Below are 23,790 nucleotides of genomic sequence, written 5' to 3' on the forward strand. Positions count from 1 at the left end.
TGAGACACCCAGCTTAGGTTTATTTTTATTCAACATGTTGTAACCAATCCTCCTTTTTGCTGCCCAAATCACTTGAGTGCTTTCTTACTGTAAGCAGATGTTGAGCCTGATCCAGGCACAAGGAGCAATAACAAGAAGATCTGCTGTGCATTCCTGTCTTGCGACAGCACGACAATCAAGCCTCACCCTCACCCTACCTAATTGAGCAAATGGGAGTCAATTGTAATTAAATAATAATAATAATAAACATATACACCATGAAATAAAACTGAAGGATAAACAAAACAAAGCAAAGTAAAACAAAACTGAAGGACAGCATACAAATACCACGCAGAAGACTTCACTGCTATTTATAAGCCCACCTGCCTTATACTGTCATCTCAGAGCAAGATTCCAATATATTGATCAGACTTAGTGGCACAGGTGTTAGGTATTTCATGGCCAGGTATGCACCTTTTAAATTCAAAACATTGATATATAACTGTGTGCACTTAACCCTGTGGCAGCAGCTGCTATCAGATACAACAGAATGGTACCAAGCTTACAAAATATGCTATAATGCTGGGGAAAATATTCAGCCCTTAAGCAATCAGTCCCTTGTATCTGAGCAGTGGTACACTTATGAGAACAAAATCTAAATTCCCTATTATAGAAATGTGCCTTCTTTCCAGCCTGACCTTCCTAGGGTTGGATCTAGATACATCAAAGAAGAGTTTCGGGAAAACATGTTGTAAATTTTGTATGAGAAATCGTGTTGGCAAAAACGGGACTCCACAGCGCCATCTGGTGTCACAGTGATATAATGCATATACAACATATATAAAATGAAAAAGTTGTCCAGCAGCACCTTAGAGACCAACTAAGTATGTTCTGGGTACTGTATAAGCTTTCAGGTGCATGCACACTTCTTCAGATACATGCACACGAAAGCTTATACCCAGAACATAGTTGGTCTCTCAGGTGCTACTGGACATTTTTTTTATTTATTTCGACTGCGTCAGAGCAACACGGCTACCTACCTGAACATATAAAATGCTTTTTCTTTACCAATCTAGCTGAGACCTTAGTTTTAGCAGCCAGCCAACTGATCATATTATCCTTCTGTCTGCTATGTCAAATGATTTCTCTCTAAGAACATTCACACCAGTGTTCTGCCTTCTAAAGAGGTGAAAAAGAAACATCTACTGGCTGGTTGCTGATGCAAAATGATTTGGTGGCACTGAGCCCAGACCTTAGTAGAAAGGTTGTATCACTAAATAACACCTCCTCTAGTAGATATTATCTGATTTTCTTCCTACAGATCTACCAGCTGAAAAACTAAGGCTAAAGTAAGATATTGAAATTGAATTTCTCAGAGTGGACAACTGAAACATGCCATTTTATCAAGAGAAGGAAAACGTATTTACATATACTTAATGCTCTCTACAGAATCCTAGCTCATTACCAACTAGCAAGCTATCCATTTCATAAGTAAAATAACATTTCATACCCAGGTCAATGCAGCCAAACTATCATTGCAAAGTTTCCAGACAGAAATGTAAGATGGGCTAGTTTCCCATCTCTTCCTGTTTCTATGATTAACCATACCCAGAATGTCTAACCCAGGAAGCAAAGGAAGTACCGTAAAATACTGTGTATCTGAAGAAGTGTGCATGCACACGAAAGCTCATACCAAGAACTAACTTAGTTGGTCTTTAAGGTGCTACTGGAAGGAATTTTTTTCGTAAAAACACTGTGAGTTGAATCTCTAAGGCCCTGCCCAAGGACACCATACATACTGCACCCTTTTAGAAAACTTAAGACATAACCCTGAAGAGGAGTCTCGCCATGAGAAATCACTCTCATTCTTTTGTATCTATTTTTTTTTACATTAAAGAATGAAAAATAGCTGTAAGAATGGCTTTCGACTAATTCATCCTGAGTCAAGAAGTGTGCCAACTCATGCAAATAATCGGCAGCTCCGTTCGTTGTGAGCATTGCCTCAATTCTGATGCCTGGCCAAGCAGGGATACCTAATACCCAAGCCCCTTTCTTTCTTAGAGCAATTAAGTTAAAAGTGGGGTGTATGTATAATTAAGAAAACATATTTTTATAGTTAAAGAAATAAGGGTGTTTTTTTTGGGGGGGGGGGAGATTGTGCAGCATAACATTGATTTCTATGAGTAAAGTTTTCTACTTATCCACTCCCCCTTCCCCTGTGCTCCAGAATTGTGGGCAGATGTTTGTATGAATCTAAAGCAGAGGTTTGCTGTATGAGGATTCAGAGTGCATGAGAGAAACAAAAATGAAGTATGCAATAGATGGAGAGGCAGCCTTTTGGATGCTAATCCTTTTGCCTGCCTTAGGGATGCTGTTTCCATGCAGCCATTTCAGTGTTTCCTGAAGATACGCATCTGAGCCAAAGAGAGGTTTTGAAAGCTGTGTTCAAGGCTAATAATAATAGTAATGCTACTTCTAACAATAAATGTACAGAACACTCTCGTTTCGTTCACACAGACTCCTTAAAACAGCTGGAGAAAACTGAACATCTCTTTGGTGGAGGAGAGTTCAGTTGTATCAGCTGGGTTGCATCCTGCTACTTTTATACATCAAGAACTCACAGCGCTAAGTAGACCACAGTTAATGGAAAAGTTCTACATTAGAATATGAGAGATCAAGGAAGTTGCAGGATATGGCTATATAAAAAGCTACAGATGTAAGTGCTGAAAAATAAAACTGACACCCAAATCCTCCCAACTCTATTTCTAAAAGTGACTGTGTGAGACACAGTGAACAATCTTAAAAGCATTTCAGATCCTTGAGGGAAAGTGTGGGTGCGTTTGTATGTGTCATACAAGCACAAACACTTGCTTCTGCCTGTATTTACAAAAATAAATGCAGGATCACTTCTTTTCTTGCTCAGAGCTTTAGTTCTATGCATTTATCTGTGTTAGGGATCAAAGAAGGTGCCTCCCAAGGTTCCGCTCAAACAACATTTGTTTTCATTTACAGTGAAATCATGTGAAAGAAGTGAGAAAAATAATACAGCATGCTTTCAAACAAGTGAAGAGAGCTCCCCTTTAGTGCCTTATAAAGGGAAACTGAGACCCCATTCACATGCAGTGTTATCCTTGGCCCTCTTCCCCACACTTGCACTGTAGGAAATGGCACACGCAGAGGAAAAACCATTCACTGTAGTTTGAAAGTAATGAAGTGAATCCGGTTTTTAATACCTGCATAAAAAATGAATGCAAGACGTTCAGGAAAAGCATCTGGTGCAGGGTTGAGATTAAGCTAAGCATGGAAAGGCATATACTAAAGCACATACAGTCACTCCATTTCCAATTAGACTTCTCTCATCTTTAAACTCCATCAGAGCAATGGGGCTTGGGTATTTTATTTTAGAAGGACTATGCCCCTGTTCACTTTCTTTACAATATACCGGGACTCGAATATAATGTGCTGTCTCTGCTGCATACAAATCTATTCCTTTCAGTAAGCCCAAAACAACATTAAAGCTTGCTGACCACTAGCTATTTAAGTAGAACAAACATGGTCCACCCACTTTGAGGCATTAATTTCCCCTATGAAAAACATGTCAAACCTCCAGGAGCATTTGGTGCAACTTCAAGGCTCATGATCATGGCTACCTTCAGGATCCTGGTTCCAGATATCTCTGAAGATCAGTTGCTGGGAATCACATGCAGGAGAGGGCTAATTCACTCATCTCATGCTTGTCGGCTTCCAGGTTAGAGGTATTATGGTTTCAATCCAGAATCCTTTTCTGAAAATAAAATTATCAGAATTTTGGGGACTGTTATCTCACCTGCACTGCAGACAAAATCTGCAACACAGCTCAAGTCTCTGGTAAAAGTTCACACTTTGTCCTAAACTGGCATTAGTTATAAAGCACACAATCCTAACACTTAACAATATTTCTCATTGAAATCAATGAAAGTTACCTTTAAGCAAGATGCTTCAAATCAGGCTGCAAGTGTTCCGCATGGTTACTGCGCCTATAACGCTTTATCCAGATCTCTAAAAATCCCATATTCCTACAACTGTGTTTTTGTTGCAACACCCTGCATTCCGAAGATGGCAGGGGGATTTGTTTCCTGTGGAATTAGCACTCGCTTAAAAGCCTCACCCATTTCAGCAGATGAAAGCAAGACCAGCCGTCATCCTAAGTAAAGCTAACACAGCAACTCGGAAAGCAGCTGTTAGCAGTAGTAAGTAATCAAAACAGAGTGAAGGAAGCAGAGAGCAGCACAAACACAAAGGAACATTGTGCCCATAAGGCGATTCAGGGGTTGGCTCCAAGGACACAAGATGAAAGGGTGTGTTTTTTTTAATTGACTATATAAAATGAGTGGGGAAGGGAAGCTTTCTGCTACTGTCAGCTAGCAGCATTAGGATAACAATTGTGAAAATGCTCCAGGGAGGCTCACTCAAGTTCCCAACAGACTGAGCCCACATCACCAACATCGTGACCAGGACAAGATCTCATTTAAGAGCATTAGCGTTGAGAACATTCTCCTCCTTCATTCTGTCTGAGATTTATTTATTTTTTTTCTGTCTGAGATTTTATCTGCTCTCTCGGGCTCTCTCTCTCTCTCTCTCTCTCTCTCTCTCTCTCTCACACACACACACACACACACATATACACCCGTGTCTTTGGCAGATAGGAAACTGAAGCCACAATCAGCATTTCTACTGTCAAAAGAAAGGTGGTGGGAGTAATCTGCTCATGCCACTAGTAAAATCAAAATAAAGCGCAGGTGCACAAATTCATGCTAAATAACTGTGTGGTCTCTCTTCAATAACTTTAGCAGCCTAGCTAAGCAACTTTTGCCTACGTTCAATTGCTGGATTTTGACTCACTACCTCCTTGAAGTTCTACACAAAAAGAGAATATGTGTATTTGTGGCTCTTACTGTCTCTTCCCAGTTTTCTCCTCCTAGTTACTGAAGAGGATATGCTATGCATATTCCATATGTCAGCTGAATATTTGATTTATTGTATTTCCATGCTGCTTTTCATTCAAATGAATCTTAAAGCGGCTTACAAACAATAAATAACAATGACATAATAAAAACCACAAATGCAGCATAAATGATATAAAATAATTAACAAATCATCTCTAAAACAATTACATTCTGTAAAACACTATTAATGGAGCAGCAACTTAAAAATTAAGCTAACATCACAATGACAGCAAAAGGCATATTATATGATTAACAATCAATACAGCATTTATAATCTATAAAACAATATTAACAACATTAACAAAATAGCAACTTAAAAAACAAGCTAAGCACTGCTAGGTTCAAGAAGACACTCTGCATGCCTCCATGATTCATGATCTTTCATTTTATTTAGTTCATTAAAATACACATAAAATACCCATAATGCCCACTGTTAAGCTGGCTCAGCCAGATGCTGTGCTGGCTGGGGTCCTCAGGTTGTGGACCATGATGGAGATGGTGGAACTCTTGGGCCTACTGCCAGTGGAAAGGTGGCCTGCCCACATCAGTAATCAGGGGGTTCATTCCTACCTGAGGAAGCCTGAGACAAGCCTGTCCCTTGGGGTAGCAAATCACAACTGCATTCAGTGCAGAGACCAACAAGGAGGTCCAGCAGTGTCTCCATGCTCAGGATGCTCATGCTGCAGCCCATCCACCAGCAGTTGCTCCAGCTTCTTCAGCCGCAACTTGGCCAACAAATGCTAAACTTGGTTCATGTATGCAACCAGCCCTGGGTGTTGGCAGCCGCCTTTCTTGCCATTGCATTTAATCTTTGGTCTGAAGGTTCAGCTATTATTATTTTTTAAAAAAAACTTCATTATGTAGAGCCTTCCCACTGCTCTTTGGCTATTGCTAATCTTGGACAGTACTTCCAAGTACTTCCTAGTAATCAGTTTGGCTGATTGCAACAGGTTACAGTGCTTCTGTCTCGTCGTCTTCTTCTCTGCTTCCTTGGGCTATACTAGCTTCTGCTCAGGTCTCTATTCTCATTTCCTCCAGCTCCTGTTCCACTTCCTTGTAAACTGTAAGTTGGACTGAACAGCCAGCATTTGGCTCACCTTGAATTTCATGCCTAGATTACCTTTCATTGGAAAAGTCACTTGCCTTGTTGCTGTGATCTTGTTTTCATTAACCATATTTCTAAAACTAAGAGGTAGTACAGAAATGTTTATATAAATAATGTGCACAATCCCTAGTCTGGAACACAATGAGACTTTCCCTTGAGAGAAACCCTGATTCCAATTCCTTCCATATTGACACCAGGCTGGCTTTGCTAAATACTGAAAGCTGAATTTTGAGGAGTGCGGCCACCTTATTTTTTATTATTGTATACCGCCCTATACCCAGAGGTCTTACTCCTATGACTTTAGCAGCAACACAAAAGCATATTTAAAGAGCTGATTAAGTTCATGCCAGGAAAAGTTACGCCTGCTTAACTGTTCACATCCAACTGTTTCTAAAAGCACTGGAGCAAGGCCAGTAAAAAGGTTACTGGGTCTCTCCTGCTTATCCTCCTGCGGTCAGCCATCTCCTTCTTCCTCTGAGTGGAACTTTCCTCCGAGTTGAAAAAAATAAGTGTAGACTTGGCTTCAGCAAGGCAGTGTTTGTGTATGGCCTGCCTATGGTGGTGCCATTTTGCATACTTCACAGTATTACACAGCTCAAGTTATTGTGACACATGTACATTTTCTGTCTCTGAGTATAAACCTCATGAGAAGAAAATTTAGCAAAGGGGGGCGGCGGTGAGAGGACAATAATCTCTACAATGTTTACAAGTGCAGTAGGTGATAAGAGACTGGTGACCCTCTGAGGCTGATCATGTTTTCAAACCAAATCCCCACAACTGATTTTCTGGTCAGCAATCTAATCACTCCCTCCACTAGCAAACTCAGATTCTGAGTTTTTGTGCAAAGTCACATGCTTTATTCACTACATCTATGCGTGCCCAGGCAAGATGTATCTTATGGGAAATAACACAGAAGTTAGACAGCTAAAATGTAGCATGGAATGTTTCTTCTAGTGTGCCGCTTTTAATCACCACTTGCACAGGAGTATTTTAGAATCTGCCCAGTTTACAGTTTCAGGATTTGCTGGCCACCTCTGCAGAAATTCATTTCTCACATAAAATGCTTAACATGCTTTTTGTGATCCTTCTGCTTCACACAGGAGCCTTTTAGCACTGTCTCCTACTGCTCTTTACCGGCGCAGTCCCTATATTCTGGTACCTTGGAAGAAGAGCTGTGGCTCTGTGGTACGGCATCTACTTTGCATACAGAAGATCCCAGACCCAGATTGGCTTCAGTAATGTTGCCCCATCATTGCCCCACTGAAGTGAATAGAACCCAGTGGTAAACCAGTCAGTCTAGGGGACAGTGACATGTTTCAGGTTGCTGCAATAGCAGTCTAAAATACATGTAACCCCCATGTAGACTTAAATGCCAACAGTTCTGAACTGAACTTGCTTTTTTAAAAATATGCTTTTTAAAGTGTTTATGATCTGTTTTCGGATTTCCTGGTGGACTAGCAGCTGTTGACAATGCCCTCTACTCAAGTGGCACAGTGTTTTGTGAAATAACTTACTATTAAATTATTCAGCTCTTCAAACATCTGGCATGACAGTATGCCTGCATTTTTCTCACCCTATAAAATTAGCACACACTGCTAATTTTAAGTATGGATTGAGTCCTTTTAAATCTTTAAATTTGTGGTTACAGTATCTGGCATCAGTACACATTTTATTTTTATAAGGTAGTTTGCCAATTGAATATTTCTGTCCAGGGATCTGCACTAATCCAGCTGGATCTAATTTCCTCCTTCCCCCCCCCCAATAAATTGCATATTTTTGTTACACCACTTGATCAAACCAACAGAACACCCTTTTTACATTATACGTTGCATTTATATATCACGTATCAAGCATTCAAAGCCTTTCATGTGCATCAGCTCAGGAGTCCTTAAAACTTCCCAGTATAGTAGGCTAGCACTATTCTCTCCTTATTGCAGAAGGAGAGACAAAGAGAAAACAGAGGGTTCCCCTATCGCTCAGGTGAGAATTCAAACTGGAGACTTACTGCATTAGAATAGCCTTCTTAAGACATTCTACTTGTGTGCAGATAACAACATGCAAGTGGGGATGAGAATGCTAAGTTCTGATTGCCCTGTCCATATTTCCCTCTACAAGGGTAATATTCTTAAAAAGCTGTGGGGTGGGGGTTTTTTAATGCTGAAAAAATTGGAGTGCTAAATCATGTAGGAAGCTTCCATGAGTACAGGAGGCTTTCTGCTTCAGGTAGCAGCTCATGGAGGCAAGAAGGATGGCAATGGCAGGAGCTTAACACATTTGTCACTCCCTTGTTGCTTTTACAGCAAGAGTAGAACACCTGGAGGGGGATAGTAGCATGAGGCATTACTCCTCAAACTAAATGGAGTACTACTTCCACTATGTCATTCTTACAACAACGCCTTACATCTCTTTGTCTCACTTATGCATTTTACACGATTTCCCTTTTAACCTATAAAGGGAATGTCTTTAAAAGCATCCCTTCATAAGGTATTTCTTATGACCAGCACCCATGGCAGATTGCGAGGTTAACAGTGGAGTCCTTGGAAACTCAGAAGAAGCAGCCCAAAGAGGAAGCCATAAAGGTGAATTAATGGAGAAGAGACACAATACAGTTAGGAAGGCCTGGTGAGCAGAACCTCGGTGCCCCAAAAGTTTGGGAATCAAATTTAGATTTCCAAAGACTACAGAGGAGCAAGCACCATTCTAGCAGGACATCTATTTCAGTTTGTACTCACTGCCATTAAAGTAAGGCCACAAGGCTCATATGTTTGTACACAAACATATGAGGCAGCAGCCAATTCCCAGAACTGAATTTACAAGGAAGGGTCAACAGCTAATGAGTTTATACATTGGTTTATGCCTAGGATTTATTTTTATTTAAGTTCTTCAGAAAAATAATAATTCCCATTTTTGTTTTTCCAAGTATGTTATTTTCAGGTTTGTGTATGAGAGCAGCTGCCACTGTGCTCTTTTGGTACTGTCCCAGACCTTCTCAGGTGGCAAAGCATATCTCTTTGGCAGACAACCAATCATACTGGCTGTAAAACAGGAGGCGCTGCTAAGTGCATGCTACTGCTAGAGATAGCCAGAATGTCTGGAACGTTTCCCAAGGACATTAGACCATGGAACAACATCCCAAGGAATAGGCAAGTTATGGACAGGAGAAATAAATGAAGCCTACAGTGCTTGTATTATGGAATCTCATCTTAAGCTCCATGAATAAAGCTTCTCTGTACTGTACTGCAACTGGTAGAAGAAGTTACAGATAGGTAGCCGTGTTGGTCTGCCATAGTCAAAACAAAAAAAATTCCTTCCAGTAGCACCTTAAAGACCAACTAAGTTAGTTCTTGGTATGAGCTTTCGTGTGCATGCACACTTCTTCAGATACACTGGTTGATGGACTTCCATTTCATGTGGCTCAATGTGGTGCCTTCCATAGTTACAGTTACAGATAAGTAGCCGTGTTGGTCTGCCATAGTCAAAACAAAAAAAATTCCTTCCAGTAGCACCTTAAAGACCAACTAAGTTAGTTCTTGGTATGAGCTTTCGTGTGCATGTATCTGAAGAAGTGTGCATGCACACGAAAGCTCATACCAATAACTAACTTAGTTGGTCTTTAAGGTGCTACTGGAAGGAATTTTTTTTTGCTTTGACTGGTAGAAGAAAAAATTAATAAAGCTCTACGCTCATTTCATTTCAGAGTACAAAGCCCCTAGAGAAATAAAAACAAATGATCCTGGTTATTTCCCAGGTAAAGTACTACTGCTGGGTGTGTGGGATTGTGTGCACACGCAAGATAAATAGATTGCAATTGATTGCAGAGGATTTTATTTATTTAAAAATATTTCTAGACTACTTTCTATTTAAAAATACTGAAGTGGTTTACAATATTAATACATTTAAAAAAAACATTTTTATATGCACACATATTAAAAATTCCAGGCTGTATGATCCAGTGTTAATGATCAGGAAATGCAGAACCAATAGGTGTGTTTTCAATAAATGCCAGCAGCATGGATGGCTCCCATTCAACAGTCTGAATCCAAGGATTCTGTAGTGCAGGGTGGTTAGGGTTAGGCTCTGCCCGTTTCCCCAGCTCTGTGCTTGTGTTATTCATGTATAGGTCATAGCTGTGTAGAGCAAGTGCCCCGATAAAGCATAGCCAGTGTTCGAAACTTCCATTGTTCTAGGCGCCTTTTGTAACAGGGAATTTCTTTAGCTCGAGCAGTTTCTGAGGTCTGGGTACAGTACTGAGCCTAAGATTTCAGATTAAAACTGCAGGAGGACCTTTTTCTGCCTCCCCACTTCCAGCTACTGTCTGAAGACTAGAGAAGGGACCCTCTTAAGGATATTAGGTGGGTGGGCAGGGGAAGGACTAGACTACATGAAAAAGGAACATACAATTTTAGCTGCAGTTCATTCATTTTCAGCTTTGTATTCTTCTTATAAAAAAGCAGGCCTAGACATTCTGTTCTTGCACCCATAACCTAGGATTAAGGTGCCCTTTAGCTCATAGCTTTCATATCTCAGTTTCTAAAACTGAGCATAGCCCTTCCATTTATACAGGATCTCCTGCACTGGGCTTTCCTGACTGACAACCACACACAACACACAGATCTGTTCCTGTCTTTTCACAGCCATTCAACAGAATGTGACCGTTCTGGAGGTCAAGCATCTTGTCCTTAGCTGCTAGTCCATGTCAGCTTAGCAACTATAAACAGACAAGATGGAAGCTTAAAATCACAATTGTCGTATCTGGCAACATCCTTCCATTAAAGGAGTGTTTGCTCTGGCAAGTATTCCCATCACAACCTTCCTCTGGCGGCCTGTATCTGGTTCTCTAAATCATAAAGTCTTTGTGTTTGCCGCCTCATCCAGCCGACCAGCAGCAACAAACTGATCACTAGCGCCACTTGAAATAATAAAATCACCACAATAGGGTGGAGAGCAATATTTAGTACTCCATTTGAACTTGGAGACCATCCAAGAAGCACCTCCCACCAAGCGTGGTCTCCAGCAGATTTAACTGTGGCTACAATCTGGGCAATCTCCCTATTGCTATGCAGAATCTCAAGTGCAGCATTTTCACCCATGTCTTTGATTTTCAACAATTCCTGCTTCAGGGAGGGGTGAGAAAGCAGGTTTTTCAGAGTAGAAAGGCCAAGGCCTAGAGAAATAGGCGAGATTTCTCGATACAAAGAGGGGTAAGCCTTCATGTGCTGCACAGTCCAAACAGGTACCCGAAATTGGAAATCACAGCCTACAAGCACACTAATATTGCAAAAACAACGGTTAATATAAGGCAGCATAGGCTGGATAACCAGACCATTAATGATTACAAACTCACATGGCGTTCTTACACAAATACAGCCCTTCCCAGTATACACAACAGTAGAACTTTCTTCTTGGATTACATCAAAAGAGCAGTGGGAACTATTTACAAGCTGAGGAGAGAAGCATTCGTGGTGTTCTTCTAAACTGCTGTCATCACATACAAAGCCCAAGTTTTCCTTTTTCACACAACCTTGCACGTTAACTGTTTGCCAGTCACCATTCCTCATCCGTGCCCACCTATTGGAGTCCCTGGAATACATGACCAAATCCTTGTCAATCTGGAATCCCAAGGGGACTACTGGATAGATTGGGATGATCTGGGTGGCTTCTACGGTTATTAAAAATAACCGCAGCATATTCTGGGCAGAATCATAAGATGCATTTAGCAACCTCCACCAAGCCTCCAAGGCTATTTCTCCTGAAGTGAGCTCTGGCCGAATTAAATTGCTCACCTCCATGGGAATGTTTCCCGCCTTGGCCTCTCGAATCATTCCCATGACTACATTCTGTGTGATTGCTTGTGCCTGTTCACATGCTAAAGCCAATGAAACATTGCTTTGGAGGGACTGGATTCCAGACACAATCAACATGCTGTCCTCTTCTAATATTGCTTCCCAGACTGGAAGCACTTTACTGATAGCTTGTGGTTGTTCTGTGAGCTGCAAGAGAGATTTGGTTAATGGGGCAGTCAGTTTCCCTATTTGTTTTGTGGAATATGAAAGTTTATTAGCCAAGACTTCTATGTTGGCTGCATCTATGAAAGAAAGACCTGCTCCTAGGGGCCCAAGCCAATCCATCAGTTCTCTTTTAACCCTTTCCCCATGATGTACTCCACCCCACATTTTAACCCACTCCATCCAACCTCTGTGGCTGACTCCGAGAAAGGGAGCACATTGAGGTGCTCTCTGTGACACATTCAAACCCTCAAAATGAATCTGCACCTCCTTTAGTGAGGTCTGGGGGTGCATGACAATTTGTTCAGGCTGATCTAATTTCAACACATGAGACCCAATGATGGGGTTGGTCAAACGGCGAAGTGGAAGGATGTCTGTGATCAGGGGATTAAATGTAAGAATTGTTTTGTTTTGAGAGCCAAATTCTACCCGGTATGAACCTTGCTCACTTATTTCCTCTGTGATGGCAACAAAACCATAGAATTTAAACCTAATAGAGGACATTTGTTGGTCACAGTGTGTCCCCCTGATCGGCACCACCCAGTCTGGTGGCCCCTGTTTAATTAAGTCCATTCCGTTTAATTCCCACTCCTGAGATTCCCAATTAACGATCAGGCGGGTGATGTTCTTTCCGGAGGGCGAAATCAAGGACAGCTGGAACTGATCTCCAGGAAACCTAGTGTTCTGGGTTCCAACAACAGTTCGCAGATGCAGCGGTGCACCAGGTTTCCATGATGCAGCAGAAACGAGGGCAACATCACATGAACCATCCTGGATGCTGCTGCTTCCAGCTGAACGAGAATCCAGGTGTGTAGGCAAAGGTCGGCAAGAAACAGGAATGCGAACACTTGAACTGGCCGTCTGCATGCTGTAACAAAAATGTCCAACTTCTCCACTGGTCTTGAGGGTACAATTGGCTATGTCTCTCCAGTGGCAGCTGACTGAGTCTGAGATGGCATGGAACATGTAGAAGCTCTGGAACACTCCAGGGTTGGATCCATTGGCGTACAATCCATGCATGCGACAAAGCAACCTTGCTTCAGCTACTCCTCCTTTTGGCAGACAGGCCCACAACTTCACAGGGATGGCAGACACATTCGGGCTGGCAGAAACAACCATCCATCCGTTCCCCAGGAACAGCAGCAAAGGCAACAACATCCTGGAAAACACCTGAGAGAAAGAGAACAGAAAAAGGATCTCCGAAACCCCAGTTGCCTGGGTATGCATCACTACTGCAACTCCAGTTCTTTGATGAGGCATCACTGACAGGTGCAGTATCCATGAGAAAGAAAGGACTGCTGGTCCAAGTTAGCAATCAGAATGGCTACTAAGTGATGGACTGGATTCAGATTGAGACCAAGAATCCTGGGGGTATATATTTCTGCTCAGAAAACAGGTTATAACAAGGGACTAGTGGCCCACCTGGAATACATGCCAGTGGCACAAGTCAGCTAGCATATTTTACTTATTTTACTAGCTTTCTTCCAGAATAATCTTTTCCAGATTTAGTATCCAGAAATCAGGGGATTTCTAGTGACCCAAGATTAAGAGATGCTTGGCATCCCTGAAAAGAGAAGAGAAAGAAACCTTTTTATTTAGTTGTCTACACACTTGGCATTCAACATGGAAATTTTTGGCCGTAATGCTCAACAGACAGTCAAAGAATAGCAAACCAATTTCTACTTTAATTATGAAATTTAAAAACTTTCCACTTCTCCCAACACTGGAAACTTCCACTCTGCATATTCTAGGGCAGTTCAACAATTATCAGTGTTTAAATGCTTGTTTTTCTTTTCTTTTTTACTGAGATGGCAGGACAATCCAGAAGGTATTCTGGGCATGGGGATAGAGATTTATTCTATTTATTTAACAAAATTTAAATACTGCTTGCCTGTAAGAAAACCTCCAAGTGGTTTAAAGGGACCCCTGACCGTTAGGTCCAGTCACGGACGACTCTGGGGTTGCGGTGCTCATCTCGCTTTACTGGCCTCTAAGTGGTTTACGTAAGTATAAAATAAAGCATTAAACCTCAGTATAAGAACAGTTAAAATGGGTATTTAAAAACATGTAGAAGACTATCATAATCAACACTAGTAAAAAAGAGAGAAGATGCTTATGTAGCTTCTACATGTCTGAATAGGACTGGCGAAACAAAAATGTTTTAAGCAGATGGTGAAAATTAAAGCGAAGGTACCTGCCTGATGTCAAGCAGGCAGGGAGTTTCAAAGTATAGGTGCTGCTACACAGGAAGAACAATTTCTTCTAAGTATTGAACAAGTATTATGTGGCACCATTAACGCTGCCAGTTCTGCAGATCAAAGCAGTTGAGGGAGCATATATGGAGTAAAGTGATCTTGCAAGTAAAATGGCCCCAAGCTGCTTTATATCCTAATAGTACGTAATTCCTCGAACTTGGCCTGGTAGCAAATGGGCAACTGGTGCAGAACTCAGAGCAAGGGTGTTATATGCAGACAGGGTTTCATTCCTGTCAGTAACTGTGCAGTACAGTAACTAATTGCAGCTTCTGGTTCAAGTGCATGGGAAGCCCCACAAAGACTGCATTGCAGTAATCCCATCTTGAAGTCACCAATGCTTGAACTACTGTGGCCAAGCTATCCTGGTTCAGGATTGGCTGTTGGTGTCACCCTAGTTGCAAAGTAAAGGGCACTTCTAGCAAATGAGGCTACCTGGACCTCCACTGGCAGAACAGGTTCCAGAAGCACCCCCAAACTGTGTACCTGCTCCTTCAGAGAGAGCGCATCCAGGGAAAGCAGTTGACTAATTTCTTGGACGAAAGAATCGCTCATCCACAGTATTTCTGTCATGCCAGGATTCAAGCTTAACATATTTTCCTTCACCCATCCTGCCACTGGATCCAGGCACCAGTCCATGGCCCGCACCACCTGCCCTGATGCAGGTGTGATGGAGAAATAGAGTGAAGAGTCATTAGGATACTGATAACTCATTGCCCACAAACTCCTAATGATCGCTTCAAGCAGGTTCATGTAAATATTAAATATCACTGAGGAAAGAATAGTGTCATCCTGCTTCATGTAAGTGCAAAGGGCCACAAAGCACTCTCCCAAAAAGCATTGTCCTGTAAGAAGGACACAAACCATTGAAATACAGTGCCCTCCAATTCCCATTGGACAGTCTCAGTCCAGTAGGATACCATTGTCCATGATACTGAAAGTCGCAAACAGAGCGAAAAGTGAAAGCCAAGTTGCACTCCCCTTGTCCCACTCTTCGTAAAGGTTATCCATCAGGGCAACCAAGAGAGACTCAATCCCATGACCAGGCCTGAACCCAGATTGAAACAGACCTAAATAATCCATGACATCCAATAATGCTTGCAGCTGCCCTACCAGAATTCTCTTCACTACCTTCCCCAATAAAGGTAGTTGCAACTGGTTGATATTCTAGTCCAAGGGGTTCAGGCCTGGTTTCCTCAGGAGAGGGTGCACCACAGCCTCTTTCAAGGGAGTAGATGCCATCCCCTTACGGACTTCAGTGCCAACCACACTCTGGCCCCAAACAGTCAAACCCCCTCTGCTAGCTTTAATAAGCCAGGAGGGACAGGGATCAAGAGGACACATGGTCAGGCATATAGCCAGCACCTTGACTACATCAGCAGACTGCATCAGCTGAAACTGATCTCACAACACATCACTGACTATGGCATTGGGTATTTCATCTAGAACTGCAATAACCACAGAATTAAGGTCACTCTGAAGTCAAGTGACTTTATCCTCAAAATATATAGCCAGTTGGTCACAGTAGGTCCTCTAATGCTCCCCCTCTGTGGAAGTCAGTAACCTCCAGAATGTTTGAAATAATTCCACTGGCCAGTGACTAGAGAATGCAATGCAAGCTGTGAATGCGCCTTCTTTGCAACTTGCATGCGCTGCCACACGGTTGGCACAGTTACTGCACTAACCAGCGTTCAGTCAGCTTCAGAATGAGACTTGTGTCACTTGCACTCTAGTCTTCATTCTGCTTGCTTCATAGCCCGAAGCTCTCTAGAATACCAAGGAGCTGCCCTAGCTCCACAACACCATAGAGGATGCTCAGAAGCGATCATGTCAACCGCGCATTTCACCTTGCTACTCCATAGTGAAACCAGGGCATTAACAGGATTGTCCAGACTGTTTAGGAATTCCTCAAGAATTCAGGAGCTCCTCAAGTTCCATTAGTCTCTGAGAGTGGGCCATCCAAACAGGCCTACTATACTACTAATTACTACTAATGTTCCAACCATGAGAAGGGACTGAATTGCATCCCCCCCCCAAAAAAAAGTTTGATCTGCCCCTCATATCACTTGGGCTAAAGACAACATCAAGAGTGTGCCCTGCCTGATGTGTTGGACCAATGACCATTTAAAACAGTCCCATGGTGGCTCTGCCACTGGGCTACAGGGCAGTTGATAGACCAGCTACATTCCCAGTTAGCCACACAACTCCAGCTATACTTTCCCCTGGCCATCACCACTGAAACTGTGGGAACATATTCACAACTCCTTCCTACCTGCCCATCCAGACACATCCTGGTACCATCATCCAATGTCACACTATACAGCTGGGCAATTAAGGCCACAGATAAACAAAGGTCCAGTAGTGGGCACATCCCACACTTTCAGATGGAAGGTAGTAACTTCATAACAACTCTCCTTATGCTTTCTCTCACTCAGAGGGAACTCACCAAACCAAGTTTCTTAACATATCCTTGACCACCCAACCTCTGAGGTAGTCAATTCCACTGTCAAATAGCTCTTACCACCAGAAAGTTCTTTCTCATGTTTAGACAGAATCTCCCTTCCTGTAATTTGAATCCACTGCTTTGGGTCCTACCCCCTGGAGCAGCAGAAAACAAGTTTGTTCCATCTTCCATGCAACAGCCCTTCAGATATTTAAAGATGGCTATCATATCACCTCTCAATCTTCACTTCTCCAGGCTAAACGTATCCAACTCCCTCAACCATTCCTCATAAGGCTTTGGGGGTACCCTGCCACAGTTGATCCTACTGCACACATCAGATTCTGCATCTACACTCCAGCTATATCCACTCAACTAGCAGTCAAGCAGTACCACTCACTGCAATCAGCACAAACACCTGAAGGCAGAGATCTAACAGGACGAAAACTGAGTAGTCATCCTGTAGATTTGCTCTCCTGTTGATGAAGCAGCCACCTATATAAAGATGCTTGCCAATCCCACCTATCCCCCCCCCCCAACATCTCCATTCCTTCCCCATTAACCCCTTATGCCAAGAGTGGGCAAGTGTTTTGGGTCCCACCCCACATGCTAGCTTTGACAAGTAGGGAGAGCAACCCACCTGCCATGCACATGACATTTTTATGGTATCAACATGATTGTTCCACCCTCCTGTTGAAATCTCTTGTGGGGTTTCCAAGCACTTGCTGCTGCTGAAGGAAGCCACAGAGAAGCCTGCATTTTAAAATGCAGCCAGTGGACCAGGGCTGCTGCAGCCTGCTCCAACTGTCTCTCCGCAGCTCACTTCCCTTCATCATACTATAATTCACAGTGCCACCTATCTATGCCCAATCAAACTTCAGGGTGATGGCATTCTTGCATATTTATGATATGTAAGCTATATTAAACTGTATTTATTATTTTCTCAATAAAACTGCTTTTTGAATAAAAACCTGTAAATGGCATTACAGACAGCAGGAAATTCTGATTTATTTCTGCCTTAAATGCTTGTTTCCTTACCTTCTTAGTCGCCTTTCTCCAATCTGTTATCCTCTCAAAGCTTCAGACTACAACTTCTTTCATTCTTGACTGTTGGTCATGCTGACGGGGGCTGATGGGAGTGAATTCAAAAGACGGGAGGGCACACCAGGCTGAGGAAAGCTGTTCAATGACGTTAAACCCAGACTTACAGCAGAAGTCTAACCATGTCTACTCAGAAATAAGTCCAACTGACTTCAATGAAGCTTACACTCAGGTAAGTTGGGTTAAGACTGCAGCCTTACTTTCTTTTGCAAGTGGCCCATGCTTTGTATTCTGAACGAAAGCCTATGCTGAAGTTTCATATAAGTTAATTTTATTTTTCAAGAACTTCCAGCCAGAAGCTAGTGGGTTCCTCTCCCTCTCTGTTTTCCTAGGCACAGAGAGAAACTGCCACTCACACCAACAATTCAGCTTTGTACTGGTAGCATTGCAGTCTAGGCTGCACTCATCCAAGACAGCTGGAAAAGTGTTTAGCAACCCTTTTGCCCCCTCTACAGATGCCTTGAGATTGCTGACTGAACAGTGAGAAATCTGGAACTATTAACTTTACAGAGTTGCATTTTCTCACCTCATTTGCCAGTCATATCAACACTTTCCTGTCTGGCACCCAAATACATTTTCAGTGTGCAAAACTAAAACACCTGCGGGTGAACAGATGGCCCTGCAACACTAAGACTATCAGACACTATGCCCATGAGAGAGTAAGAGTCATATCATTGTACACCAACAAACGATGGCACCAAGGCCAACAAGGGAGTGCTAAGTCATAACAAAATCTACCACACCATCCATTCTGCCAAGGACAAAGTCTCCTGAAGAGATCAGAACCAGAGGCTTCAGAGCAAGTTCCAAGGGCATTATGGCAGGTTCCCTTATCCTTGGGGAAGGTTCCAGTTTAACAACAACATGGGTAATAAAATAAGATGAAAACACTTATTAAAATTCCTGCCTCTTAAAATCTTAAATCTAACCACTGGAAGTCAACTCCCAAAAGGGTGATTTCCCAATGCTTCTCAAACGTGCTGAAGCTTGATCAATCTCAAAATAACAGAATTTCCAAATTAATGTTGCAGCCACCAAGCACACCTTGATTCCAAACAATCAAGAGGGCCTTCTTGGCTGATCTAAGATGTATCTTTATATTTTAAGATTACAGAAAATGTGAGGAGTCGTATATGTCTGCTTATTTCAGAGTGAAGAAAGGAGAGAATCTCGAAAAGGTTAACTTCAGGCAGAGGTGCCTCCAACAATAATTTGTCAGACTTTAAGAATACAATAGTACCTCAGGTTAAGAACTTAATTTGTTCTGGAGGTCTGTTCTTAACCTGAAACTGTTCTTAACCTGAAGCACCACTTTAGCTAATGGGGCCTCCTACTGCCACTGTGCCACCAGAGCACGATTTCTGTTCTCATCCTGAAGCAAAGTTCTTAACCTGAGGTACTATTTCTGGGTTAGCGGAGTCTGTAATCTGAAGCGTATGTAACCTGAGGTACCACTATAGTGGCCATTTTTTCACAAGCATGAATTTAGAACTAATCCAGAATAACAAAACAAGTGAGGATTAGAATCTAGACCACACTTTACAGAGCAGTTGCTAGAAACCCCATCAGTAAAGAGGAAAAACAAGACAATGTCATAGGAACGTATTTTTTTTCACAAGGAAGTTCAAAGCTCTGTGTAGAAACTTCTCTATGAGTCATTCATGAAGGAGGAACAAAGGCTTTCTATAGAAATCTAGAGATTTTTCCTGTGGAAATTTTAGCATGCTTACATCTAGGGGAAATTTTTGATGGTGAATACTTTAAATATGTCTATATATATAAAATAAAGAAATGCATATTCAAGCCAACAATTCAAAAATTGCTCTTCTGGTAATAAGGGGTTTGGGGAGTTCCTTTTCCTTCATGCAACAAAGTAGGTTTGATGAAAAACCCCTCGTCTGGAGCATTTAATTGCAGTATTACAAAAGACAGGTCCAAACCTCCTCCAATCAGAGCGGACTATAAATCTTGTCTCTTCAGAAGTAAGATTACTTTAGATAACACTGTGAGGATTAAAAACTGAGCAAACAACAGGAGACAATTCTGTTAATGATTTTCACAGGGATTAGTAAGGCATAATAGCTCTCCCACATTTCTCAGGGCAGCGTATTTTTTCTCCCCTCCACCTCCCAAAAAAGGACATCAATCACTGTTACTGGTTTTTGAGTCCAAAACAAGAAAAATGTTGGAATTGATGGATTGTCAAAAGGTATTAAGAAAGAGTTGCCAAGAAAAGCGACTTCACCTGTCATAAAATTGAACACAGAACGAAGTGGCAGCAAAAATGGCAGGATCCCACTAGTCTGTACTTGTCTTCAGAAATCTCAGATTTTTCAAATATATATATATACATTGTCAATATATATATATGGGTAAAACATTTACACATCAAATAAAAAATGATGTAATACTATGCTGGGAGGATGGGGCAGTAGAGAAGACAACAAAAGGCTTTGCTCCTACTAATGTTCAACATCAGTTTTAGTATGACATTTATCACCACTTAGGACTCTCATTTGCTCACCAACCCTGCCAAACCCCACACCGTCTTGACACCTCCCATATCCTTACAGCTCCTTCACCCCAAAACCCACATATACCCATCACAACCCACCCGGTTTCCTTTTTTTTTTTTTTTAAATATTTTTATTGCTTTTTTAGAAATACAGAAAAAAGAATAAAGAGTGGTTATAAGAAGATAGGGTATAGGTAACAAGTTTCCATAATCTTTTTCCTTCTATTCTATAGGACTTCCCCACATCCTCCGAACCCTGCGTTCTCTGTCTTATAAAACATCAGCAATTTGTTAACTTATTTCAAAACTTATTGTAACTTCCATTTTATCATGTTCCCTATTTTCAATTTTACTGTCGCTCGATTCTTATATGTTTTATATTAAACACAATAAAGTTATTTCATTATTTTACCTCTGAATTCTTGTGTCTTAATTTTCATTCCAATAACTTACATTTGCTGAAGCTAGAATTTCCTGAAAGGTGCATTTTTTTTTTTTAACATTCATACAACTTATAGTGTTTTTTCAAATAGTCCTTAAACTTTTCCCAATCCTCCTCAGTTGTTTCTTCTCCCGCGTCTCGGATTCTGCCAGTCATTTCAGCCAGTTCCATATAGTCCATCAACTGCGATTGCCATTCCTCCAGCGTGGGTAAATCTTGTATCTTCCAGTATTTTGCAATCAGGATCCTTGCTGCTGTGGTAGCATACATAAAAAAGGTTCTGTCCTTCTTAAGCACTCTCTGGTCCACCATGCCCAGAAGGAAGGCCTCTGGTTTTTTAGGTAAGGTAAATCTCAATACCTTTTTTAGTTCATTATGGATCATTTCCCAGAAGGCCTTCACTTTCGGGCAGGTCCACCAGAGATGGAAGAATGTCCCTTCCGCCTCTCCACATTTCCAACATTTATTGTCAGACAGATGATATATCTTGGCTAACTTGACTGGGGTCATGTACCACCGGTATACCATTTTCATAATATTTTCCTTCAAGGCAGTACATGCCGTGAATTTCAAACCGGTGTTCCATAACCTTTCCCAGTCTGCAAACATAATGTTATGCCCCACATCCTGAGCCCATTTTATCATAGCGGATTTGACTGTCTCATCCTGTGTATTCCACTTAAGCAGCAAGTTATACATTCTCGAAAGTAGTTTACTTTTTGGCTCTAACAATTCAGTCTCTAGTTTCGATTTTTCCACCTGGAATCCAACTTTTTTATCTATTTTAAATACCTCTTGAATTTGCGCATAGTGCAACCAATCTCGTACCTTAGTTTTCAATTTCTCCAAACTTAGCAACCTCCAATTGTCTCCAGTTTTTTCAATTATTTCCCAATATTTAGGCCAATGGGCCTCCATGTTGGGTCTCTTACGTGCCTTGGCCTCCACCGGTGAGAGCCACCTCGGAGTTTTACTCTCCAATAAGTCTTTGTATTTTATCCAGACCCTCCAAATTGCTCTTCTGACAATATGGTTTTTAAACAGTTTGTGCACTTTGACCTTGTCATACCACAAATATGCATGCCACCCAAACGCATTGTCAAACCCTTCCAGATCCAGGACATCAGTGTTCTCCAATAAAATCCAATCTTTCAACCAGCAGAAGGCTGCAGATTCATAATATAGCCTCAAGTCTGGCAGGGCAAATCCCCCTCTTTCTTTCGCATCAGTTAATATTTTAAACTTTATTCGGGGCTTTTTGCCCTGCCAAACAAACTTAGAAATATCCCTCTGCCACTTTCCAAAACATTCCACCTTGTCCACGATCTGTAGGGCCTGAAACAAAAATAACATTTTCGGCAATACATTCATCTTTACAGCAGCTATTCGGCCTAACAAGGAAAGTTTCAGTCTTGACCATATATCCAAATCTCTTTTGATTTCTAACCAGCATTTCTCATAGTTATCTTTAAACAAATTCACCTCCCATATCCTTACAGCTCCTTCACCCCAAAACCCACATATACCCATCACAACCCACCCGGTTTCCAATCTCTATCTCACAGTTTGTCCAAAACTCGTGCCTCCTCCAACATTTCACCCTAGTCTCAAGATCCCCCGTCACTGTCAATCACACAGAAGAGGGGCATGAAGAGAAGAGAGCTTTCCCCCCTTTCAGCATGCACTGCTTTCGCTGGCAGAAGAAAGTGTGCATTTATAAATGGACACTTCTTTCTGGTGGCAGTGAACTAAGGAGAGAATGTTTTCAACCTGTAGCAGCAGTGGCGACAATGACGGGGAGCACCCCTTCAGCTTGTCTCCCTTCATTGTCCACGCATGAAACCAAGCTAGGAGGCAGCGGGTGGCTGCAACAACAACAGGAGGGACATGGGAATGCCCACCTGGGCCACCCACCTACCCACTTGCTTGTTCTGCTGGCCTGTTTACTCATGCTTCTGACCTGCCTGCTTTGGTCACTCACTCTGCCTGCTGTTGTTGTGTTGCAATTTATGTGGTTGCCAACTGGCAGTCACACAAATTGCAGTGTGAAAAACTTTCTCGTATATAGGAAGATATAAAATGCCCCTACTCGGAAGCATCTGTTAAAAATAGGTTTGGTTACTCCTGAAAGCTAGTATCTTATTTCCTATTTTAAAGCAACACAAAAGGCCCGTGAGAAAGTTTTCCTGCCAGGGTGTAACCCTATCTGTACATCTGAAGAGCAGCATCTCTTCCCAGTCAGGTCTCTTGCCAGCATCAAGGCCACATATGGAAAACAGACTGAAGCTTTTTTGTCAATAAATACAAATAAGACCATGGTCATATACTCAACTCAGAAATGTAATGAATGTGGGAACAGACTGCGATATAGTTATACTAAGAGTGAAGACAGCAAGAAGACCGGTGGGGTTCCTTCCAACTCTATTAGTCTAAGATTAATTGGTTATGGTTTATATCCTTCTATTTCCCCAAGAAATGCAGATCAGAATACCAGATGTTTTGGTGGTGGTGTTTTAAGTAAGAAATTATTTATGAGGGCCTTGAGAAGTCATTTCAAGAGCAGCAAAGGCTTTTCCAGAGAGGGCAGTTCTGAACTTTGACAAATGGATGCTTTTCTCTTTGGTAGACTTTTAGCATGCCTCAGTTATATGGTCTTTGCCCAGCCAAATTCACCACAGATGCTGACCATTTGATTGGGCATCTGTTCCTGCACTCTGCATGTTTCTTGAAGACTGTACACCACCAGGGCAGTGTTTCTGAAATGAAAATGTTGATCCTCTCAGAGGATGGGAAAGGACTGCGAAACTCCAAAGAAAAGGGCTTTATCTTGCAGATTGTTTTGTTTCAGATACAAACAAAATTCCAGCTGTGAAAAGAAAGGATAGGACTTTCTCTAGTATGTGGCAACTAAAGAGGAACTGAATGGGTGAGTCTTACTCCAATGCCTTAATAGAGTTGATGGGTGG

General features: G+C 41.8%; 1 protein-coding gene across 11 annotated transcripts in view; it reads right to left on the bottom strand.

Annotated features, from left to right (window-relative positions):
- The window catches only part of PPARD (peroxisome proliferator activated receptor delta), a 54,936-nt gene that overhangs the window by 20,609 nt on the left and 10,537 nt on the right, over positions 1 to 23,790 (bottom strand). For 2 of the 11 annotated variants that reach the window (XM_083744955.1, XM_083744952.1), the window contains exons 2-3: positions 17,805 to 17,945; positions 9,883 to 13,244 (exon numbers count right to left, since the gene is read on the bottom strand). The exons of 4 other annotated variants lie outside the window; for them this stretch is intronic. In XM_083744955.1, the coding sequence (XP_083601081.1) occupies positions 10,872 to 13,232 (2,361 nt within the window). In that variant the 5' untranslated portion in view covers positions 13,233 to 13,244; positions 17,805 to 17,945 and the 3' untranslated portion in view covers positions 9,883 to 10,871. Of the gene's footprint in view, positions 1 to 6,431; positions 7,198 to 9,882; positions 13,245 to 17,804; positions 19,214 to 23,790 lie in introns of those variants that run through there. 5 more of the 11 variants (XM_083744956.1, XM_083744958.1, XM_083744960.1 and 2 more) reach the window with 5 other exon arrangements.

Source organism: Podarcis gaigeae, assembly GCF_964106915.1.
Source record: "Podarcis gaigeae genome assembly, chromosome: 6".
Lineage (NCBI taxonomy): Eukaryota > Metazoa > Chordata > Lepidosauria > Squamata > Lacertidae > Podarcis > Podarcis gaigeae.